This window comes from Barbus barbus (assembly GCF_936440315.1).
Source record: "Barbus barbus genome assembly, chromosome: 30".
Classification (NCBI taxonomy): Eukaryota; Metazoa; Chordata; class Actinopteri; order Cypriniformes; family Cyprinidae; genus Barbus; species Barbus barbus.
Window position 1 is genome coordinate 12,597,748 of NC_136758.1, and position 19,101 is coordinate 12,616,848.

Here is a 19,101-nt window from a genome sequence, read left to right on the forward strand (position 1 = left end):
AAACAATTGTCTTCGAGCAAAAACACGATTGCTGTGAAGGAATTTGCAGAGCTTCGTTTGTTATTTGGTCTCCAGGGAAACGAGCACGTAAAGTAAGCGCTTGTTCCCGGACGTAACTAGAGGTTTGTTTAGAACTAAATTCCAGCCGATAACAAGCAGAACACAAATTTCACTAATTTTATAGAGTGCATTTGCAATTGAAACAAATATGTCTCTGCTTGTTATTTTATCTATAAACCGAGAAAGGCAGTGTTCGGTTTGGACTGTTTAAACCAGTTTAACTGTTATTATGGCGTCTGTGGAATATAGAACCCATCAGAAGTCAAAAACCCGCGGAAATTCGGATATTATTAATCAATGGCAGATGAATGGAAGTGACTTCGACGCCACAGAAACCAGATTCAGTGCATGGACGCCTGTAACAAATAAAGCATGCAACCAACAGGTCAGGAAAAAGTGTATTTTTGATTTCTTTTTTATGTACTTTTTATTTTGTTTTATTATTATTATTATTTTAAACATCTATTTCGTGTGTGTGTGTGTGTCATTTATTTTTACAACCACATTTAATCACACTAAATACATTTGCAGCTTTTTCAAGAAAGAACAACTCTCATCCTCCATTGGTTTGACCTGTGGACGGACCGACAAAGAAAAGAATGTATTTGTCAGCTGCTGAAAAGATGCTCTAAAACCCAGCTCAAGTAAATTCTCAGTTCCTAATTTTTGATCTTACATGATTTACACACAAGAACTTCACTTTCACAGACAAAGAATTTGTAGTCAATATATATATATATATATATATATATATATAAATATATATATTTTATCATTTCAGGTTTACCAGGGATTGCTTGGCAGAATCAGTCCCCATCACTCGAATGGACTTCACAGCTGTGCTGCCCCGCTTTCTGTCTCTCTACATCATGTCCTTCCTCAGTCCTCGAGACATCTGCTCTGCAGCACAGGTGTGTTGGCATTGGAGGTTTCTGGCAGAGCAGGTAAGCAATTAATCAGTACAAATGTGCCTTTGATATATTAGATACTGGGCTTTTATCACATTTCTCTCTTCATTTAAGGGCCATTTTACAGAATTGGTGCAAACTGCGGTCCCACAACCAAAAAAAAAAACATTTAAAAAGCATTTAAGTATTCAAATCTTAGATGTTTATTAAGATCCTTCTATTATCTATTAAAACCCGCAATAATATTTAAAATATTAGTGAGCTTAATATATATAAAATCATCATTTATTAGGTACTTTCTATTGGGAGGTGGCTGTCCCGAACCCTAACCCCTAAATTTCAACTTTTGAAAATATTGAAATATTTTTTGTATTTTTTTCCATTGTTGTTTTTAAAAGTATCTTTTTGATTCTTTTTTTATAAAGCGAAGTTCAAAATAAAAATATTGTTTTTATATTTTCTTTGTAAATTATGAAACTTTATGTAAAAGAAAACATGTCCTGCATTTTTCATGTCACTACCGACACAGTGTATGTTTGCCGAGACTGATTTTAACTACACCCCTAAATTTATGATCAGGAAATATTCCTGTGTTCCCCTGTCTCATAACTACAAGGTGTGAGTAAATAGGTCCCATCATTTTGAGGTAAATGTGTTCAAACGTCTGAAAATTCTTTGTGTAACTTTAAGGAACGTCACTAATGAACACCTTTGTTTTGCAATTAAGCACATTTTTTGAGGGAAGTTATTCCATAGCATTTTGTTTTTATATGTGTACCACTGTTCAGAACAGTGCTAGCTAACCATGTGCTGATTAGCATCTTTGAGCTAGGTTCAAAAGTATCGAAAATTGTCACTACCGAAACAATTGGTGGAATTGGTGGATCTTTGGTTTTTTGGGTGTTATCCCATAAAATTGTCACTACCGAAACATTTGGTGGAATTGGTGGATCTTTGGTTTTTTGGGTGTTATCCCATAAAATTGTCACTACCGAAACAGTCACGACCGAAACATGTCATCATTGTTTAGTTAGTGACAAAAGGGAACACATAATCCTCATATTTGGGGGAAATAAACAAAAGTTTAGTACAGTTATGCAATTTTTTTGTGTTTCAGTAGTGTTTTGCGAGTTAAAATTCTGTAATGTGATGTGGTCGCTACCAAAGCATTACTGTCACTACCGAAAATGTGCAATCACTACTGAAACATGGGATGTTTTGTCAAAAATAAAGTATACTGAATTATCAACTGAGATGTTATGATAGTTCTTGATTCAATGTATATTCAAACTAATGAATCCTTAACTTTGAAATCAGTATGATCAACTTTTGACTTTTACAAAGAAAAAATGGATTCAAAATACAACAAATCTACTCTTGAAATATTGTAAAAAATTTAATTATTAATTTACCTCTGAAAAAAAAAAAATATATATATATATATTTACAATGTAGATGTAAGCAAAATCTTAATAGGTCAATATAACACTTCTAATTAAATTATTGTTACTGTGTTTCGGTAGTGACAAATTTGTGGAGAGGACAAATATTGCAAAACTTTCTGAAAATACAACATGAGAATTAACTGCACAATTACTAGAAATGTGTACCTTGGATATACAGTTTGCACACATACAATTTTTGGGGAAAAAGACACATTTTTTCAAGACGTTTCCAACTCTGACTTTGGACCAATTCTGTAGAATGGCCCTTAAACATTTCTACCGAAAGTGTTCTAAACATGGGTAAATTTCAATGAATGAATGCCGGAAATGTCAAAGACAATGTTTTGTATATGTTTAGTCGCCCACAGTACAATCTCTGTGTGATTCTCTAGGACTGTCTGTGGTCTCCGAAGTGTATCCGTCTGGGTTGGTTTCTTCCCTACAGCCCATCAGATCACGAGTATGGGGCATGGAAAAGACATTATGTGGCTTGTACTGCCAGTTTAGATATTCTAACTCCACGGGAAGCAGCAGGTGTCTATGGTACCTTGAATGAGAGTTTGACAGCACCAGAGGAGCAACAGGATAGATGGAGAGAACACAAGATAAGACAAACTATCAGACAGAAGGTTGCAGAGCATAAAAGTGAGTGCCAGGGTTCCAACATTTCATGTACTCTACATGCCCTTATGAAATGATCTGATTGAGGTTAAGGAGTTTTAATTCATATAAATGATCTGAGGCTAATAATCTCAGTTGGCTGATGCTCTGGTCCTCATATTTCTGTCTGATTTTTTCACAGAGGCTGCTGTAAAGACCAGGAGGGCATGGTTAAACACCAGTAAATTGGGCACATCATTTACTGGAACCATTCATAAGCCACTTACTGCTGCTCTTGTTCAGCTTGGGGTGAGGCACTGACAATGAAAATGTACAGCAAAAGCTGACTGTCTACTAAAATGTCTCATCCATATTTTATTTTATTATTTATTTTAATTTAATTCAGTCTTTTATTTTAAGTACTTCAAATTACAAAGGCATTAAATCACTGACTATGTTGATCATGTGTTAGTTACTCATCTTCATGTTGAATGTAACACAATATTAGACTTGTACTACATGCAAGGAAAATGTACACATGTTATTTGTCATGGTTTTCTTATGTAGGACAAGTGCCGATTGAAAAATTCACTCTCTGGTGTGGATATAAGTGAACCACGGCTTGATTTAAGCTTGAATAACACTCTTGGGAGCACATGTGCCACCAGTTTATTGAAAACTATGAGGTCAGTATTACAGTAGCAACATTGGTGAATATCTTTCTGGATTTTTCTATCCATCATATTTTAGTAGCCTACCTTTTATAATTCTTCTCACAACAATATTTAAAAAAAGTAATCCTGAGCATGTTGTTTTCTTTCAGTTCACTGTTCACCCAGACAGTCAAATCTTCCTATAGTCCTCTTCCTCATTTCCTGCTTGTGTCATCCAGTGTTCCTGGATATGAAGTAAAACATTTTTAATTCTCATTCATGTCTATCATTGAGTTATGTCTCTTGCTGAATGATAGACAGTTGTTTATGAACTGAAGAATTTTAACTTTATATTTCTAGCTGCTTCTGGCCGCAGTGCAAGTGTCTGTGGTGGTTTTACCATATGACTCAAAAGGAATGACCTTGGAGGCTTTGCTTTCTCTGGCGGAAAGGGTGATTCAAGGCAGGATGGTGCAAAGTCTTGGCATGTTGGTGACAGGAAGCACAGAAGAGATAACTCTCACAGATGGTAATTTCCTTGAGTAAATAATTTAACATTGAGTCCAATCTATCTTATATAAAAAGAAACATATTAACAGGCAGTTTTTGCCTGCTGGAATAGATTTTATAACCGTGCTTTCCATGGTTATAACATCTATTCCAGCAGGCAAAAACTGCCTGTTAATATGTTAAGAAGTAATTCAATAAATTGCAATACAAAAGAATCTGTAAATGATGAACAATGATGAGTCAACAAAACACAACAAACACTCTACTAAATCATCTGTATCTATAGGCCTATAATATCATGTAATAGAAGAGAAAATAGGATTAAATATTTGAAATGTAAAGGTTAAATCTATGCAATGATTACATCCTACAGATCTCTCTCTCTCTCCCCCTCTCTCTTTCTCTGTCTCTCTCTCTCTCTCTCTCTCTCTCTCTCTCTCTATATATATATATATATTACATATATATATACAGTGGTGTGAAAAAGTGTTGGCCCCCTTCCTGATTTTTTTTTTTTTTTTTTTGCATGTTTGTCACACTTTGATGTTTCAAATCATCAAACAAATAAAAAAAATATATATATCCTCAAAAGCTACACATTATGTTGAGATCCAAAGAAATTCAGGGACAAATGAGAAAGAAAGTAATTGAGATCTATCAGTCTGGAAAAGGTTATAAAGCCATTTCTAAAGCTTTGGGACTCCAGCAAACCACAGTGAGAGCCATTATGCACAACATGGAACAGTGGTGACCCTTCCCAGGAGTGGCCGGCTGACCAAAATTAATTAGTGTGATGGTCTGGGGCTGTTTTGCTGCTTCAGGACCTGGAAGACTTGCTGTGATAAATGGAACCATGATTTCAGCTGTCTACCAAAAAATCCTGAAGGACAATGTCCGGCCATCTGTTTGTGACCTCAAGCTGAAGCGAACTTGGGTTCTGCAGCAGGACAATGATCCAAAACACCAGCAAATCCACCTCTGAATGGCTGAAGAAAAACAAAATGAAGACTTTGGAGCGGCCTAGTCAAAGTCCTGACCTGAATCCTATTGAGATGCTGTGGTTCATGCTTGAAAACCCTCCAATGTGGCTGAATTACAACAATTCTGCCAAGATGAGTAGGCCAAAATTCCTCCACAGCGCTGTAACAGACTCATTGCAAGTTATCGCAAACGCTTGATTGCAGTTGTTGCTGCTAAGGGTGGCCCAACCAGTTATTAGGTTTACGGGGCAAGCACTTTTTCACACAGGGCCATGTGGGTTTGAATTTTGTTTTCCCTTCATAATAAAAAACGTCATTAAAAAACTGCATGTTGTGTTTACTTGTGTTATCTTTGATTAATATTTAAATTTGTTTGATCTGAAACTTTAAAGTGTGACAAATATGCAAAAAAAAAAAAAAATCAGGAGGGGGGGGCAACACTTTTTCACACCACTGTATATATATATATATATATATATATATATATATATATATAATGTATACATTGTAACCGTTGTCTTTTATCTAGGAATGAGCATAACTGAGAAGACAGTGCTAAAGCCATGTGTGAGGGAGTTCTGGGAGAGTCTGTGTGGTTGGGTAGTTCCTGCTTCAGAAGGAGGGAGTCTGAACATCTTTGCTCCCCTGGCAGCTTCAGGTAGAGTTTGTCTGTTTTGTCCCAGTGGCATTTTGTCTCATGTAACATTTACTGTAAATATCTTTTATTCAGGAGTTGTTTGATTGTTTAGTTGCAGGGATGGATCTGATGAGGAAGTTGTCCGTTTTGACTGGTCTGAATGTCAGAGCTCCCACAGGGATCTGTACAGGCTCCTACCAGCACAGTGAGTTGCAGAAAAAAAGATTATGAAAATATTCAAAATATTGAAGAATATTGAAAAACTATCATCTAAATATATAAAATATAGTTTCATATACTTATATTTTATAATATATATTTTTATATCATAAAATAATATTGATTTAAAGAAACACATATTTATTTACTTTAGATTATACAATAAATTAAGTCAAGTATCACATGTTTCTGCTAGTTTTCAGTGAGTGGTCTGGGTCTGGTGAGTTTCCTCCGTTGGTGTACCTGCATGAGACCCTCCTTCTGAGCTGGTGCAGACAGGCTGAATGGATAGAGGAAGCCTGTAAGCATCTGCGGAAACAGCTGGGGCCACAGCTGCACTTCATGTGTCAAGAGATCAGAGGCCGCATCCTGGGCAAGTCAGAAATGAAAACATAGTCTTGTGCAGTTACGTCAATTACATACCTTATATTTTCCCTCCTGTGTATGTATTCAAACCATTCTTATTTGTGTGGCCTTTCCAGGTCTGTTCCTCTGGGATCACATAAAGATGCCTGTCATTTCCCTTAAATCAGAGGTCATGCAGTGTTTGCTTCATGGGCTTGTGGCCCTGATGAATGAGACTCCGGTAAACAAGACGCATTTTGTTCCAGTAAATCTCAGATTATCTAGCTGCATTATACTAAATCTGATTCACTGTCATGCTGTAGGATGATCCCTTAGACTTCTTAGGTCACTTTCTACTGAAGTCATCAGTCGGCAATGATTTGAAGAATATGGACCCACTGTTTCTTACAGAAAGTGCTTCCTTTAATGGCCTCGATCCAGAATCTCCAAAGGTTACTGCTAATGTGTTTGTTTTCGATCATTTATTTGGTTTACCCAATGCCTTCAGTGCTTAAAAATGTGTCTATTTTGTTAGTGCTTGCTAAGTGATGGAGACAGACGCAGTGCTGTGTGCAAAGAGCTTTTAAATAGTGAGAAAACATACGTGAGACAACTTCAAGCAGTGGCCACAGTGTACTACACTCCTCTCAGAGCAGCACTGGACTCCAACAGAGCCATCATCAGCTCAGTCAGTCTCATCACCATCTTCTGCCCTCTGCTGGACATTTTGGAGACGAACAGGTAAAATATTTCCCATGTTTCCATATAAAGTCTTCCGTTTCTATTTGTTACTTTTTCATTTTTCTTAGACTCTGCTTTTCACAGTGTTTTTCTGAAGGAGCTGACTGAGAGGTGGGAGGAGTGGGGTCCGCTGCAGTGTGTGGGGGATGTTTGTGTCAAATTTTGCACCAAGTTACGGGTCTACACTAATTTTTTCAACAACTATCCTACCATTCTCAGAAGTATAGACAAGGTATGTTAATGTAAAATATTTCCTAGGATGATAACTTGTCATTATACATAATAAAAACAAATACTTTAAATGACTTGAATAAAACTAGTCAAAAGTTCTGAATAATATATAATGCATTTTGATATATATTTCAAAACTGTTGTAAAGTCACGAAAGAAAAAGTCTCATTAAAAGAATTGTAAAAAAAAAAAAATATTAGTGAATAGTTTGGTCTAATATTTTATTATCATCATAATCAAAGCAGTGAAGAAGTTTTGATAAAATATAAATATTTGAAACACTTCTCTGCCAAATCAAAATCATGTGGTACAAGCAATGTGCAGAAGCATACAGCATAAAAAAAAACAGGAAACAGGAACACAGGAAATGATAACAGAGACCCCTTCAGACTCTCATGAATTTGTCAATGTCAGCAAGTTGAAAATACTTTTGAAATATCAGATGATTTTACCTATTTATGACAAGGAAATGCTAGTTTAGGTACAACCCCATAAAACTAATAACATTTATGAATGAATCATTTATTTATGATATATAATAATTTATAAAAGTGACAGTAAATACATTGTTCCAACCAAAAAAAAAAAAAAAAAGACAAATTCATGTTTTTATTTTCTGTTCATGAAATAGTTAATCAAAAGTATCATGCTTTCCACAAAAATATTAAGCAGCACAACTGTTTTAAACACTGGTAAGAAGAAATGTTGCACCAAATATTAGAATGATTTCTGAAGGATCACGTGACAAGGCAGCAAAAAATCAGCTTTGGCACCAAGAATTACTATTGCTATGATTAATACTGTTTTTATTGAATTTTTGATCAAGTACATGCAGCTTTGGCGAGCATAAAAGACTTCTTTAAAAAGAAACATTTTTCAATACTTCTGGTGTATAATACTTATGTACATTATTTTATATACTGAATCATTGTCATTATCTGTTACATAATTTTGTATCTTTTGTAGTGCCGTGAGATGCTTCCAGTTTTCCGCAGCTTTCTGAAGAGACACGACCAGACTGTTGCTACCAGAATGCTGAGGTACAGTAAAAATGACAGCTCTGCTGGTTTTCAGACAAATGAGAAAAGTTGTACAAGAGTGACTCTAGCAACGCTCCAAATGCACATCCAGTCTCCAGGAGCTGTTTCTCACACCATCTGCACGAGTGGAGGAGTATGTGACTTTGCTTCAGGTTTTAATGCTACACACACCGTCTGAGCATCCGGACTACACCCAGTTATCGTCTGCTCTCAATTCACTGCTGACTTATAGAGGCTTCATCCACAAGGTGTGTTCAAAAACAAAGTGCTCAATGAATATATATGAACATTTATGTTTGTTTACCTTCATTTAAGACAGTGCTTTGCTATTCATTCCCAGTTGAAAAAGAGTCTTGATCGAGACTTGAGAATCATGGAGGCACAGAGTACAATTCAAAGCTGCCCAGTAAGTTGCATAGTCATCGCAGCAGCCATTTATTTACAGAGATCAGGTTCTCACTGGCCATTAAAAGTCGCAAGTTTTCTGTACTTAAAAGAACAGGAATAGTCTGATGGACAGCCATATCTATTTGCAGTGCACTATATGTAGATGTCAGTGTTCATACACATAGTATAACAGAGTATTTTTGTACTTTATTTAGAATTTGTTGGAGGAAAGCAGATACTTGGTCACCACGCAGGATGTGGCATTACTGAGCTGCATTAATGGAGACATCGCTGCCTCTCTCAGGTGCTGCCATTGACCTGAGATCAAATGACAGAGAAACAGGAGTCTCTCTGTCTACCTGAAGCCAGTCTCATTCTGTTTGTAGATGACTAACAACAGCATAACTCAATATGTTTGAATTAATAAGAAGCAAATATTTTTATTATTATTTTACTATTAAGAAATAGTTCCCACCCAAAAGTTAAAAATTCTCACCTTCAGGTCATCCAAGGTGTAAATGAGTTCATGGTGAGAAATGAGAAATTAAGCATTCATTTTGCAATGCGTAAATAAGAAACTTAGCATTACATCACTTGTTCATCAATTGATGTTTTGCAGTAAATGGGTGCCGTCAGAATGAGAGTCCAAACAGCTGATTAAAAAACGTCACAGTAATCCACATGACTCGTCAATCAATTAATGTCTTGTGAAGCAAAAAGCTGTTTGTAAGAAACAAATCCATAATTAAGGCCTTTTAACTTTAAAAAGTTGATATATGAGTCCATAATTCCTAATAACGCTTCCTCCAGTGAAAAAAGTCCATCCCCTGTTGTCCTTTCACATCAAAATCCACTGACATATTTGTTTAGAGCTGCTATCACAGTGCTTAATCTGTGCATATTCCTGTCTTGATTCAGATGGGATGACTTTTTCAGTGGAGAAAGCAATATTATGGATAATCTATTTTAGCTGGAAACAACGGTTTGAAGTGAAATACTTACCTTAATGATGGATTTGTTTCTTACAAACATGCATAGTTTTGTTTCAAAAGATTAATTGATGGACTGGAGTCATGTGGATTATATCAGCTGTTTGGACTCCCATTATGACGGCACCCATTCACAGCAGAGGATCTATTGGTGAGCAAGTGATGTAATGCTACGTTTCTCCAAATCTGTTCAGAGGAAGAAACAAACTCAAATACATCTTAGATGACCTGAGGGCGAGTATGCTAAGCAAATTGTAATTTTTTGGGTGAACTATTCCTTTATGGAGGCAGATTTATTCAAGCAACTCCACTGATCTGTGATGTGTTTATTCTCTCTCTCTCTCTTTCTTCTCAGGATGTATGAGCATGTGAGTGACCTGGGGTTGTTTCTGTTCAATGATGCTCTAGTGCTGACTGAGAGGAGTGTGTCAAACGTGCCATTTTGTCTGGCAGTGAACACAACTCACACCTTTCTGGCCTCTGTGGCTCTTCACTGTCTAAATCTCACGGAAGTCACAGACACAAAGTGTATGTGTCATTATAACTACATACTGTAATGCAATGTTCATTAGACTTTTAATTGGCTTATATGTCATATTTATTAATGTTATAAAATATGAAATTATATATACATTTCAACCTATCCATAATCTTTTCAGATGTTCGAAACGCTTTTCAGCTGGAGAGCCCAAAGCGCCAGTGGATCTGTGCTACAGATAGAGAAGAGGACAAGATCAGGCTGCTGTCTGCTTTACGCAGTGCTATAAATGCTGCTATAACACGTAACTAAAGATGAACATACTATTCACTACTAAGAAACTATGATAGACACTAGGTGGTTATTTTTTATTTTGGTTTATTGCCAAGTAAATTTAATTGGTATTAATATAATGTTTGATTATGCATGATTAAAGTATGAATTATTGCAATATAAAAGTCTGTATTTTTATGCATACTGGATGATTTTAACCTTGTGAAGTTTTGAATATATACATGTTACTTTATTGCTGAAACAATGCAGGAAAATAGGATAATCATACACGTGGCTATAAATAATTTCCGTGATAATTTAAATAGTTCATATTTTATGTGCACACTTATGAAGGGTATAAAAGCATTTATTTCACATAAAATATACTGTTCGCACGCAATGTTAAAAATTTTTGATCGCACTGTGGGGCTTCCCACAGGACTACAGATATCAATGGGGCAATTTTATTTATACAAAAAATATAAAGACAATTAAAACCAAAAATCCCTCAGCATGTTACATGGTTACACCTTAGCTGCCACTTATCATTCTTGTAGAATTAAATGACATTTTTTTAACTATTACTGTTAATTCAATATAGTGTATTTTCCCCCTCTTCTATCTATCTACACACAACATGCCTCCATTATTGCAGTGTGCAAAATTGTGGAATCTGTATAGTTGCATATATGTTTTGGTATCAGCAGGACACGCATGTCTCCTTTAGACAAGAAAATATACAAAATATATTACTATAAACCTTTACCAGAAAGCCAACCTTTTGGAGTACTAGTACTACTAGTTCTTGACTTGCTTTTATGCACAAATAGGTTTTTTGTGCAAACATATTAACAACCTTTCAAAAGGTTACCAAATCCTTAACTATGGTTATAATTAACAAATAAAATGGAATAATCATGTTTACAATAAGATTAGGCCGTAATATAAAAAGAAACAATTAATAAATTATCTATTGCTTGAACTCTTCAACCACCCACACAACAATAAAAAAAATCCTATAAACCAAAGAAATATATGGTGAAATATCACCTGTTTTGGGATCCATTTTAAACTTTAAAGTGCTGGAATCAATCACATCAACTAAAAATATAATTAGTATACACCACTCCTTCATTAGATATTGGAAAAATTGTCATCTTGTATGTAAAAATTACTAAAATATAGGACGTCCAAGGACTCTGGATCCAAAGCAAAATACATGTATCTTGAGAACACAATGCAAATTCCTTTGCATTCAAAACAAACGGCATATTTCAACAGCTTGAGCACCGGGTCTCTGTTAAAGACTCTCAATATGCTCAAAGGTGGATTGTGAATGCAGAACATGGTCTGCTGACATTTATCTGGTGTAATAAACTCTGTAATAGACAACCTTTGGCCTCCAGAGGGAGTAGGAATTGTCAAATTTCAGAAGATGAACTCCTTGACCAGGATATTGGTGATTGCCTGCATAAACTTCCTCATGGCTGTCACGACGGGAAACAGGAACAACCTCATGTACTTGTGGACATTGGTGCTGTTCTGTCTGCTTCTCTTCTTCAACTTGTTCTGTGCCTTAAATTAGGTAATAGAATAAAATTTAAAATAAATATATAATAATAAATATTTGATTATCTCTTTGTCAAAGAAATCCCCCCTCTTACCACCTTTAGTTTCAGTAGTTTCAGTGCTTGCTGGCATGGTCATGTCCTTCCACTCAAAGTACAGCCCAAAACCGATATCGTAGTGATCGGTGGCGAATTCCCAAAACAGGTGTGAGCCATCCTGATGAGTGGGCACCCGTACCGTCAACACCTCCCCTTGGCCCACTGTGATCACGGAGTCATGATCGTGTAAAACCTTTTCCTTAAACTCCTTAATCTGAGGCCGTGTCCACATAGAGGGAGCAATGATGGGTACTTCTGCATTTAAGAAAGAAAGAAAAAAAAAAGGCAATATAACAAATAACTTTTATTTTACAATTATATTTATATATTTTTATTACTGTGGAATACATCCAGAAATAGACACAAATGCCTAAATCTTAAAATAAAAAAAAATACATAAAATACACTATTTTATACCATAATTTGGTTGAACATACAGTAATAAGAATACTGTGAAATATTACAAATTAAAAGAACTGTATATTTATAAACTTTGTAACTATATACAATTGGGTCATGTGATGGCAAAGCAAAGTCATTACTGCAGTCTTCAGTGTCGCATGATCCTTCAGGAACCAGTCTTATCTCATTCTATTATTTATTCATATTTTTTATGAATAAATGAAATGGTAAAGATAACAGCCTTTACTATCATTAGAAAATAATGTGAAATTCTTTACTATCTCATAGATAGATAGATAGATAGATGATAGATAGATAGATAGATAGATAGATAGATAGATAGATAGATAGATAGATAGATAGATAGATAGATAGATAGATAGATAGATAGATAGATAGATAGATAGATAGATAGATAGATAGATAAAACTCACCTCCTGCTTTGCCTTCTACACACAAATGGAAGGCTTTTGAGTCTGACTGTTGTTCCTGATTCTCTAATGAATTTGATTGGCTGTTGGGATTGCAGGTGGGTACAACTTCATCTGACATTTGATTCACATTTGAGTCCTGCTGCTTCTGCAAAGCCATCTGAAGTCATACAAGAGAAATGTAAAGGGTTTATGACATTTTCTTTATTATAACATGTTTGCTGGGGTTCAGTTAAAATGAAGTATAAATGAATGTTTTTGTTCACAAAAACATATTTCCAAAAATGATCATTTTCAACCCTCATTCTGACCTTCAATGCTTGTTAGTATAAATGTCCAATGTTACAATTGACTGTCATTTCATAGTAAAAAGTATCAACGCCCCCTTCTGATTGCATGTGAATAAGTGTTTTGAAAACATCCATATAAAATCATAATTTACAAACAAAAATATCTGACATTTTTTACTTTCAGTTTCAGTCTTTCATCAAAAGTTTGTGCGCGAACTCTCCATTAGAGTGTGCCTCATTTATGATCTGCAGTGAAATGCTCCTAATAAACAATGATCCTCCACCGTGCTCCATTCACCCGTTTCTGATGCTAAGGTCTTTTGTAGGCTGTACAGATGAAAACATGCTTTAAAATGGACAAACATAAATGTTCCTTTACTTTTCCATTTGTCCTGTTGTCAGTAGTAGCTCAAGCATGTGGACTACGTCGGAAATTGGCCAGACATCTGTACAGACAGCGGCAGTGATTATAATGGGTTTATTCACTTTTGACACAATGCAACACAACACGGTGTAAACAGGTGCCAGCTGTTAAGTGACTGAACATGATGATGCATGACGATGTTGGTGTGTTGCCCTAGAGGCATGACATACACAAATGTATATGCCAGAGTGATGTTACAAATTCCACAATATGCAAACAAGTCGTTTTTGAGCTTTTTTTTTTTGTACCAAGGAGGATGTTTTAAAGATACAAAGATCTCTTATGTCAAAATATTAACAACCCCTTTAAGAATCTTGATAAGAAGCTTACTTAAATCTAAAGTCTCTGGTCGTACTCGTACCTGCTGTAAGCGGAGGGCCTGGTGCACGTACTGTTGGTAGTGCTGTTCCTGCAGCTGTCTGATGAGTAACTGCTGCTGGTCTGGATTGTCTGGATACTGCTGTTTGGCATACTGTTGAAACTGCACTGTTGTTTGTGCATTCAGAACAGCCATGATCTCTTGTCTGTACAAACATAGTAATACACTTAGAGAAAAACACTTTTTTTTAAAGCTGAATTCTACTGAAAGCTGAGTTAAAATGTATTTATTTATTACGTTTTGATTTGATATTCTATATGCTCGCTCTCTCTCTCTCTCTCTCTATATATATATATATATATATATATATATTATATATATTCAATTCAAAGGTTTGGAATAATTAATTATTTTTTTTTAAATGTTTTTGAATATATAAAAAATACATATATACATTATCTCACAGAAGTGAGATACGTCTATTTCCCAAACACAACCTCTGGATATGACGCTGAGCACGTGCACTCAATTTCTTTGGTCGACTATGGCGAGGCCTGCTCGGAGTGGAACCTGTCCTGTTATACTGCTGTATGGTCTTGGCCACCGTGCTGCAGCTCAGTTTCAGGGTCTTGGCAATCTTCTTACAGCCTACGCCATCTTTATGTAGAGCAACAATTCTTTTTTTCAGATCCTCAGAGAGTTCTTTGCCATGAGGTGCCATGTTGAACTTCCAGTGACCAGTATGAGAGAGTGAGAGCGATAACACCAAATTTAACACACCTGCTCCCCATTCACACCTGAGACCTTGTAACACTAACGAGTCACATGACACCGGGGAGAGAAAATGGCTAATAGAGTGGGGGAACTATGACGTCACTCTGTAGGCGGATCGGCTGTTAGCATGAAACTGGTTCCCTCGACAAAAACCCAATAGGATTTTCCCATAGGCTTTTGGATAATCGCAAAAAATAAGCTCTGTGTTCAATCATAGTTCATGAAACTTACACGTTTTGACCATCGAGATAATCTTTACAAAGTAATACAAATTTTATGAATTTTGAAGCCTAAATACAAGCGCCAGAACTAAAAAGCTAACATTAAGCTATAAACGAACTAAAGCACCACGGTCGCTCTCCTTCAACGTCACCACCACCATGTTTCCGACCACTTTTAAACTTATTTTTAGAAACATTTTCCATGATAATTATTTACTCTGGATGAATTTTAATCCAAAAGAGCACGAGACTGTAAAAGTGGGTTAGAATGAGTTCCTGTTCGGCGTGATGACGTTGAATGTCTCCGGTTGCTAACAAGTTGCTAAATGGGACTACAGGCGCTGTGCCTGTAGTCCCATTTAGCAACTTGTTAGCAACCGTCTTTTTAAAGAAACGTAACAGCTTTAAAAAATCACGAGTGGGGTGTAACTGGTGTGTCTTATGTCGTAGAATAAAACGTGAAAGTATCTTGAGCCTGTGTAAACCACGGACCTTATTTAAGGGATTTAACCAAAATCCTATTAAAAAAACCCATTGACTCTGGGATGATGGAACCGGAAGTGCTAAAATGCTAACTCGCTTCCGGATTTTCGCCTACAAAGTGACATCATAGTTCCACCACTCTATTGGGCACAATTTGGACATTTTCACTTAGAGGTGTACTCACTTTTGTGGCCAGCAGTTTAGACATTAATGGCTGTGTTGAGTTGTCTTGCGGGGACAGCAAATTTAAACTGTTACACAAGCTGTACACTCACTACTTTACATTGTAGCAAAGTGTCATTTCTTCAGTGTTGTCACATGAAAAGGTATAATAAAATATTTACAAAAATGTGAGGGGTGTACTCACTTCTGTGAGATACTAATATATATATATATATATATATGTGTGTGTGTGTGTGTGTGTGTAAAGGTAAATAGTATTTATTTAATCTAATTTAATTTACTGTAATTTACATGTCACATGTTCAGCTTTATACTAGCATGCTCAGAAAAGTGAAACCCTTCATTAAATACCAGAAAACCACTAGCACTCACTTTTGCCGCTCTATCTGTAACCTCTCTGCCTCAAATTTTCTTCTCTGTTCCTCCTCTTTTATCCTCCTCTCTTCTTCCTCTCTGCATCGTGCTTCTTCTTCCAGTCGCTGTCGCTCCTGCTCTTGTCTCTCCAGCCTGAGACGTTCTTCCTCTTCTCTTCTAAACACAGACACACACAGAATAAAAAGGGCTTCCTACAAGTCCTTAACAGATTAACAGATTGCATTATAAAACACTTCAGGCACTGTAATTTATAGAGAACATACCGTCTCTTCTCTTGTTCCTCCTTCTCAATTTTATGTGATGTCACATATGGTGCAAACAGACTACAACAGGAGTTCAGAAGCTTCACAAAGTCCTCCATGGCGTCTTCTTTAGCCATGCCTCCCAGCCGTAGCCATTCTTTCCTGAGAGATGCAGTGAAAAACTAAATGAAGCATCTATGGACATTTTAGGATTGTGCTATATGGCTTTAAATAGAACAAAGAACAAAACCCACTTTGTACTGCACATACATATTATTTTACACATCCTTACAAAACATGCTGTGGTGGTACCATGGTACAGAGAATATAAATTGGTAGTATGTGCATTAATATATGGTAATATATAATCCATTATATGTGTAATAATACTTGGTAAGTGCATTAATATCAAGATACCATATTATATGGAAATTATAATACTCTAATGGCCTTATACAGTCATAATTTGCACTCAAAAAAAGAGCGTTTTATATGCTTATTCCTCCATTACCTTCTGTCGTTTCCCAGTACATCCAAGAATCCAATTTCTGGACATGCATTTGGATCATAAGGACCAATTGTGACCTGCTTATGCAGTGCAACCAAACGGAGATTTTCTTCATATGTTGGGTTGAACGCCTTCCCATTCATCTCTATGTGAGACAATGACACAATTTACATTAACCATCGTGTACTGGTTGACAACATCTAGGAGAACCCGAATAATGATTATTATGAATGGCATTTCAGTTCCTGAATGGGTGAAGATATTACTAGTGTATCTAGACCATCTATTCTAGAAAATGACTCACAGAAAAAGGACTTTAATTTTGTTTCGCTAAATAACAAATAAACAGACAGACATAACCGCAGGTGTGACGGGACAAAATAAAGCTGTAAACATTTACTGGACAAACAGAAAAGGGAAAGTGAAAGTCTGGGTTACTTTGTTATCAGTTCTTAAGTTAACGTTACCTTTAAAGAATTTCAGTGCAAGTTTGAAGAGCTCCTCTAAAGTAAACCCCCAGTTTCTCTCCAAACTCCATGATTTCAGAGGTTCTTCGTGATCCTCGCATGATTTACAGTCTTCCTCGGTGCCGGAGGCGAGAGTTTCGGTGTTAATGCCGTTCTCGCTGGTTTTCTCAATCTTGTCGTTGGCTTGTTCTGCTCTGTCAAACTCCATCATGTCAAAACGAGCTGCTGCTGTCACAGGTGGCCACGTAGCGCACAGAACACCTCTCTTCCGTATATCCCCACCGGAAATCCCGGATATTTGTGTTATTTTCAACTCTATTTTCGCTTTTTAGTTACGTCTGTTACTGCGCAGGTAAACCCCAGTATGTTCTCCGACGAGTCTTGCATTTGGTTTAATGATAAAATGTCACTTTGACATGAACATTACCTGTGAGCAGAATGTGCAAGCTGACCCGAGTCGTATTGCAGCTAGTAAACTGAACCACGTTTACCTTCAAAGCAATTTTGAGATAGGCCTATATGGAAAGAACTATCAGATAGCCTACTTAACTGTAATATTTTTTTACAGTCTTCTGTTTCTCGCAATTGCTGAGGTTCCTATTAACTTTCCATATTTTCACATAAAACATAAGAACCATAGGCGGAGTTTGGGGGGGGCCGGGGGGGGCACTGCCCCCCCAGATCAGAGCCAATCGATTTTGTCAGATCTATGAATACAAAAATATTTTCAGATTGTCTCATTTTATTTGCATAATCTTATTTTAATGAGTATGTTAAGGCTAAATTATTTGTAATTAATGTAAAAAAAAAAAAAAAAAAAAACCTACTCTCACAACTCGCGAATCTCAAAGTATCGCGTGAGTGGACTCTCTTCTCGTTCTCTTCCCGCTTTCTGCAAAGATACGCTAACGTTAAATGAACAAAATGTATATTCGTCGTTTTTTTAATAAACCCACAATAAAAATCGTGGAGGTCTCTAACTTTGACACTTCTCAAAAGAGGCGGATTCTTCTACATTAGGTAAGACATAAGTTTTTATTCCACTCTTTGTATAGCCAACCAGTCGTTGTTGTAAATGTATTTTAAAGGGGCTATGTGTAGGTTTTTACTTAAAAAAATCTTTAAGATAAGAGTTTTCATTTGTCCATTTATGAGCCAACCATAATGTAATAGGAAGAATGACACCTTGACTGTCCGCCACGGTTGCCTCTATCAGCCTGTAGGCTCAGTTGTGTCTGGAGGAGTCGGGTCCAAATTGGCGTGAAAATTCACAAAATGTGACGTCATGCGCGTTCTCGTCTACAGCGGCAATCGCTAGCGGTAGTGTTTGAAATGGACTCTGTGGACGGAAAGAAGCGACCAGCCTCCAGCACAACCCAGACACCCACAAAAGCTCATCGTTAGCTTAAAACAAAAAACAAACAAAAAAGCCTCATTTAGTGCGCACCGAGAACGAGCATGAGACTGGCTGCAGTTCCTCTAACGGCCACTGGTGTCAGTAACTGTTAGAAATTTCAGAACTTACGCAGTACTCCTTTAAATGAAGAAGAAAATATATAGGCTATAAATAATTGAAAATGTAGAAAATATGGTATATGCAGTGTGCAAAAAAATAATAAAAAATATGGTATATACGGTGTGTAAAAAATAAAAAATCAGAGCTCATGGTCTACCGGTAGGTAGAAATGTGAAAATGTGAAACTCCGCCTATGATAAGAACTCTCTCGTTTTTATCTTTTAATATTTAATGAACTATTTTTTATATTTAATTTACTATTTTGACTGTTCTTCCAAATATATATATATATATATATATATA

The 19,101-nt window shown here is 36.2% G+C and overlaps 2 protein-coding genes across 3 annotated transcripts; one reads left to right on the top strand and one right to left on the bottom strand.

Annotated features, from left to right (window-relative positions):
* The first annotated feature begins 73 nt into the window (after positions 1-73).
* On the top strand, positions 74-10,676 carry ect2l (epithelial cell transforming 2 like). Its single transcript, XM_079386154.1, has 21 exons — positions 74-445; positions 592-704; positions 842-1,004; positions 2,806-3,058; positions 3,216-3,322; positions 3,581-3,699; positions 3,837-3,921; positions 4,027-4,195; positions 5,686-5,814; positions 5,906-5,998; positions 6,209-6,385; positions 6,495-6,598; positions 6,681-6,809; positions 6,893-7,098; positions 7,183-7,330; positions 8,296-8,369; positions 8,461-8,617; positions 8,710-8,775; positions 8,972-9,060; positions 10,101-10,273; positions 10,405-10,676. Exons 1-21 carry the CDS (start codon positions 290-292, stop codon positions 10,533-10,535), a joined length of 2,841 nt encoding a protein of 946 aa, XP_079242280.1. The 5' UTR covers positions 74-289; the 3' UTR covers positions 10,536-10,676.
* On the bottom strand, positions 10,599-18,146 carry LOC306850498 (Golgi resident protein GCP60-like). 2 transcript variants are annotated; one of them, XM_079386156.1, is made up of 8 exons: positions 17,283-18,146; positions 16,819-16,960; positions 16,329-16,469; positions 16,063-16,221; positions 14,072-14,234; positions 13,000-13,156; positions 12,164-12,418; positions 10,599-12,071 (listed from the first exon to the last, which is right to left on the bottom strand). In XM_079386156.1, exons 1-8 carry the CDS (start codon positions 17,491-17,493, stop codon positions 11,857-11,859), a joined length of 1,443 nt encoding a protein of 480 aa, XP_079242282.1. In that variant the 5' UTR covers positions 17,494-18,146; the 3' UTR covers positions 10,599-11,856. The 2 variants fall into 2 exon arrangements, with proteins under 2 accessions (XP_079242282.1, XP_079242281.1); XM_079386155.1 differs by having other exon boundaries at positions 10,848-12,071; positions 12,161-12,418.
* Positions 18,147-19,101: the final 955 nt, after the last annotated feature.

Excerpts from the sequence above, each read along its gene's own strand:
- ect2l (XM_079386154.1), top strand. The coding sequence starts at position 290 with ATGGCGTCTGTGGAATATAGAACCCATCAGAAGTCAAAAACCCGCGGA. Across the intron at positions 5,815-5,905 it reads TGCTCCCCTGGCAGCTTCAG|TTGCAGGGATGGATCTGATG; the intron begins GTAGAGTTTGTC and ends TTGATTGTTTAG. Across the intron at positions 6,386-6,494 it reads GATCAGAGGCCGCATCCTGG|GTCTGTTCCTCTGGGATCAC; the intron begins GCAAGTCAGAAA and ends TGGCCTTTCCAG.
- LOC306850498 (XM_079386155.1), bottom strand. The coding sequence starts at position 17,493 with ATGATGGAGTTTGACAGAGCAGAACAAGCCAACGACAAGATTGAGAAA. Across the intron at positions 16,961-17,282 it reads TGCACTGAAATTCTTTAAAG|AGATGAATGGGAAGGCGTTC; the intron begins GTAACGTTAACT and ends TGTCTCACATAG. Across the intron at positions 12,072-12,160 it reads AACTACTGAAACTAAAGGTG|GCACAGAACAAGTTGAAGAA; the intron begins GTAAGAGGGGGG and ends ACCTAATTTAAG.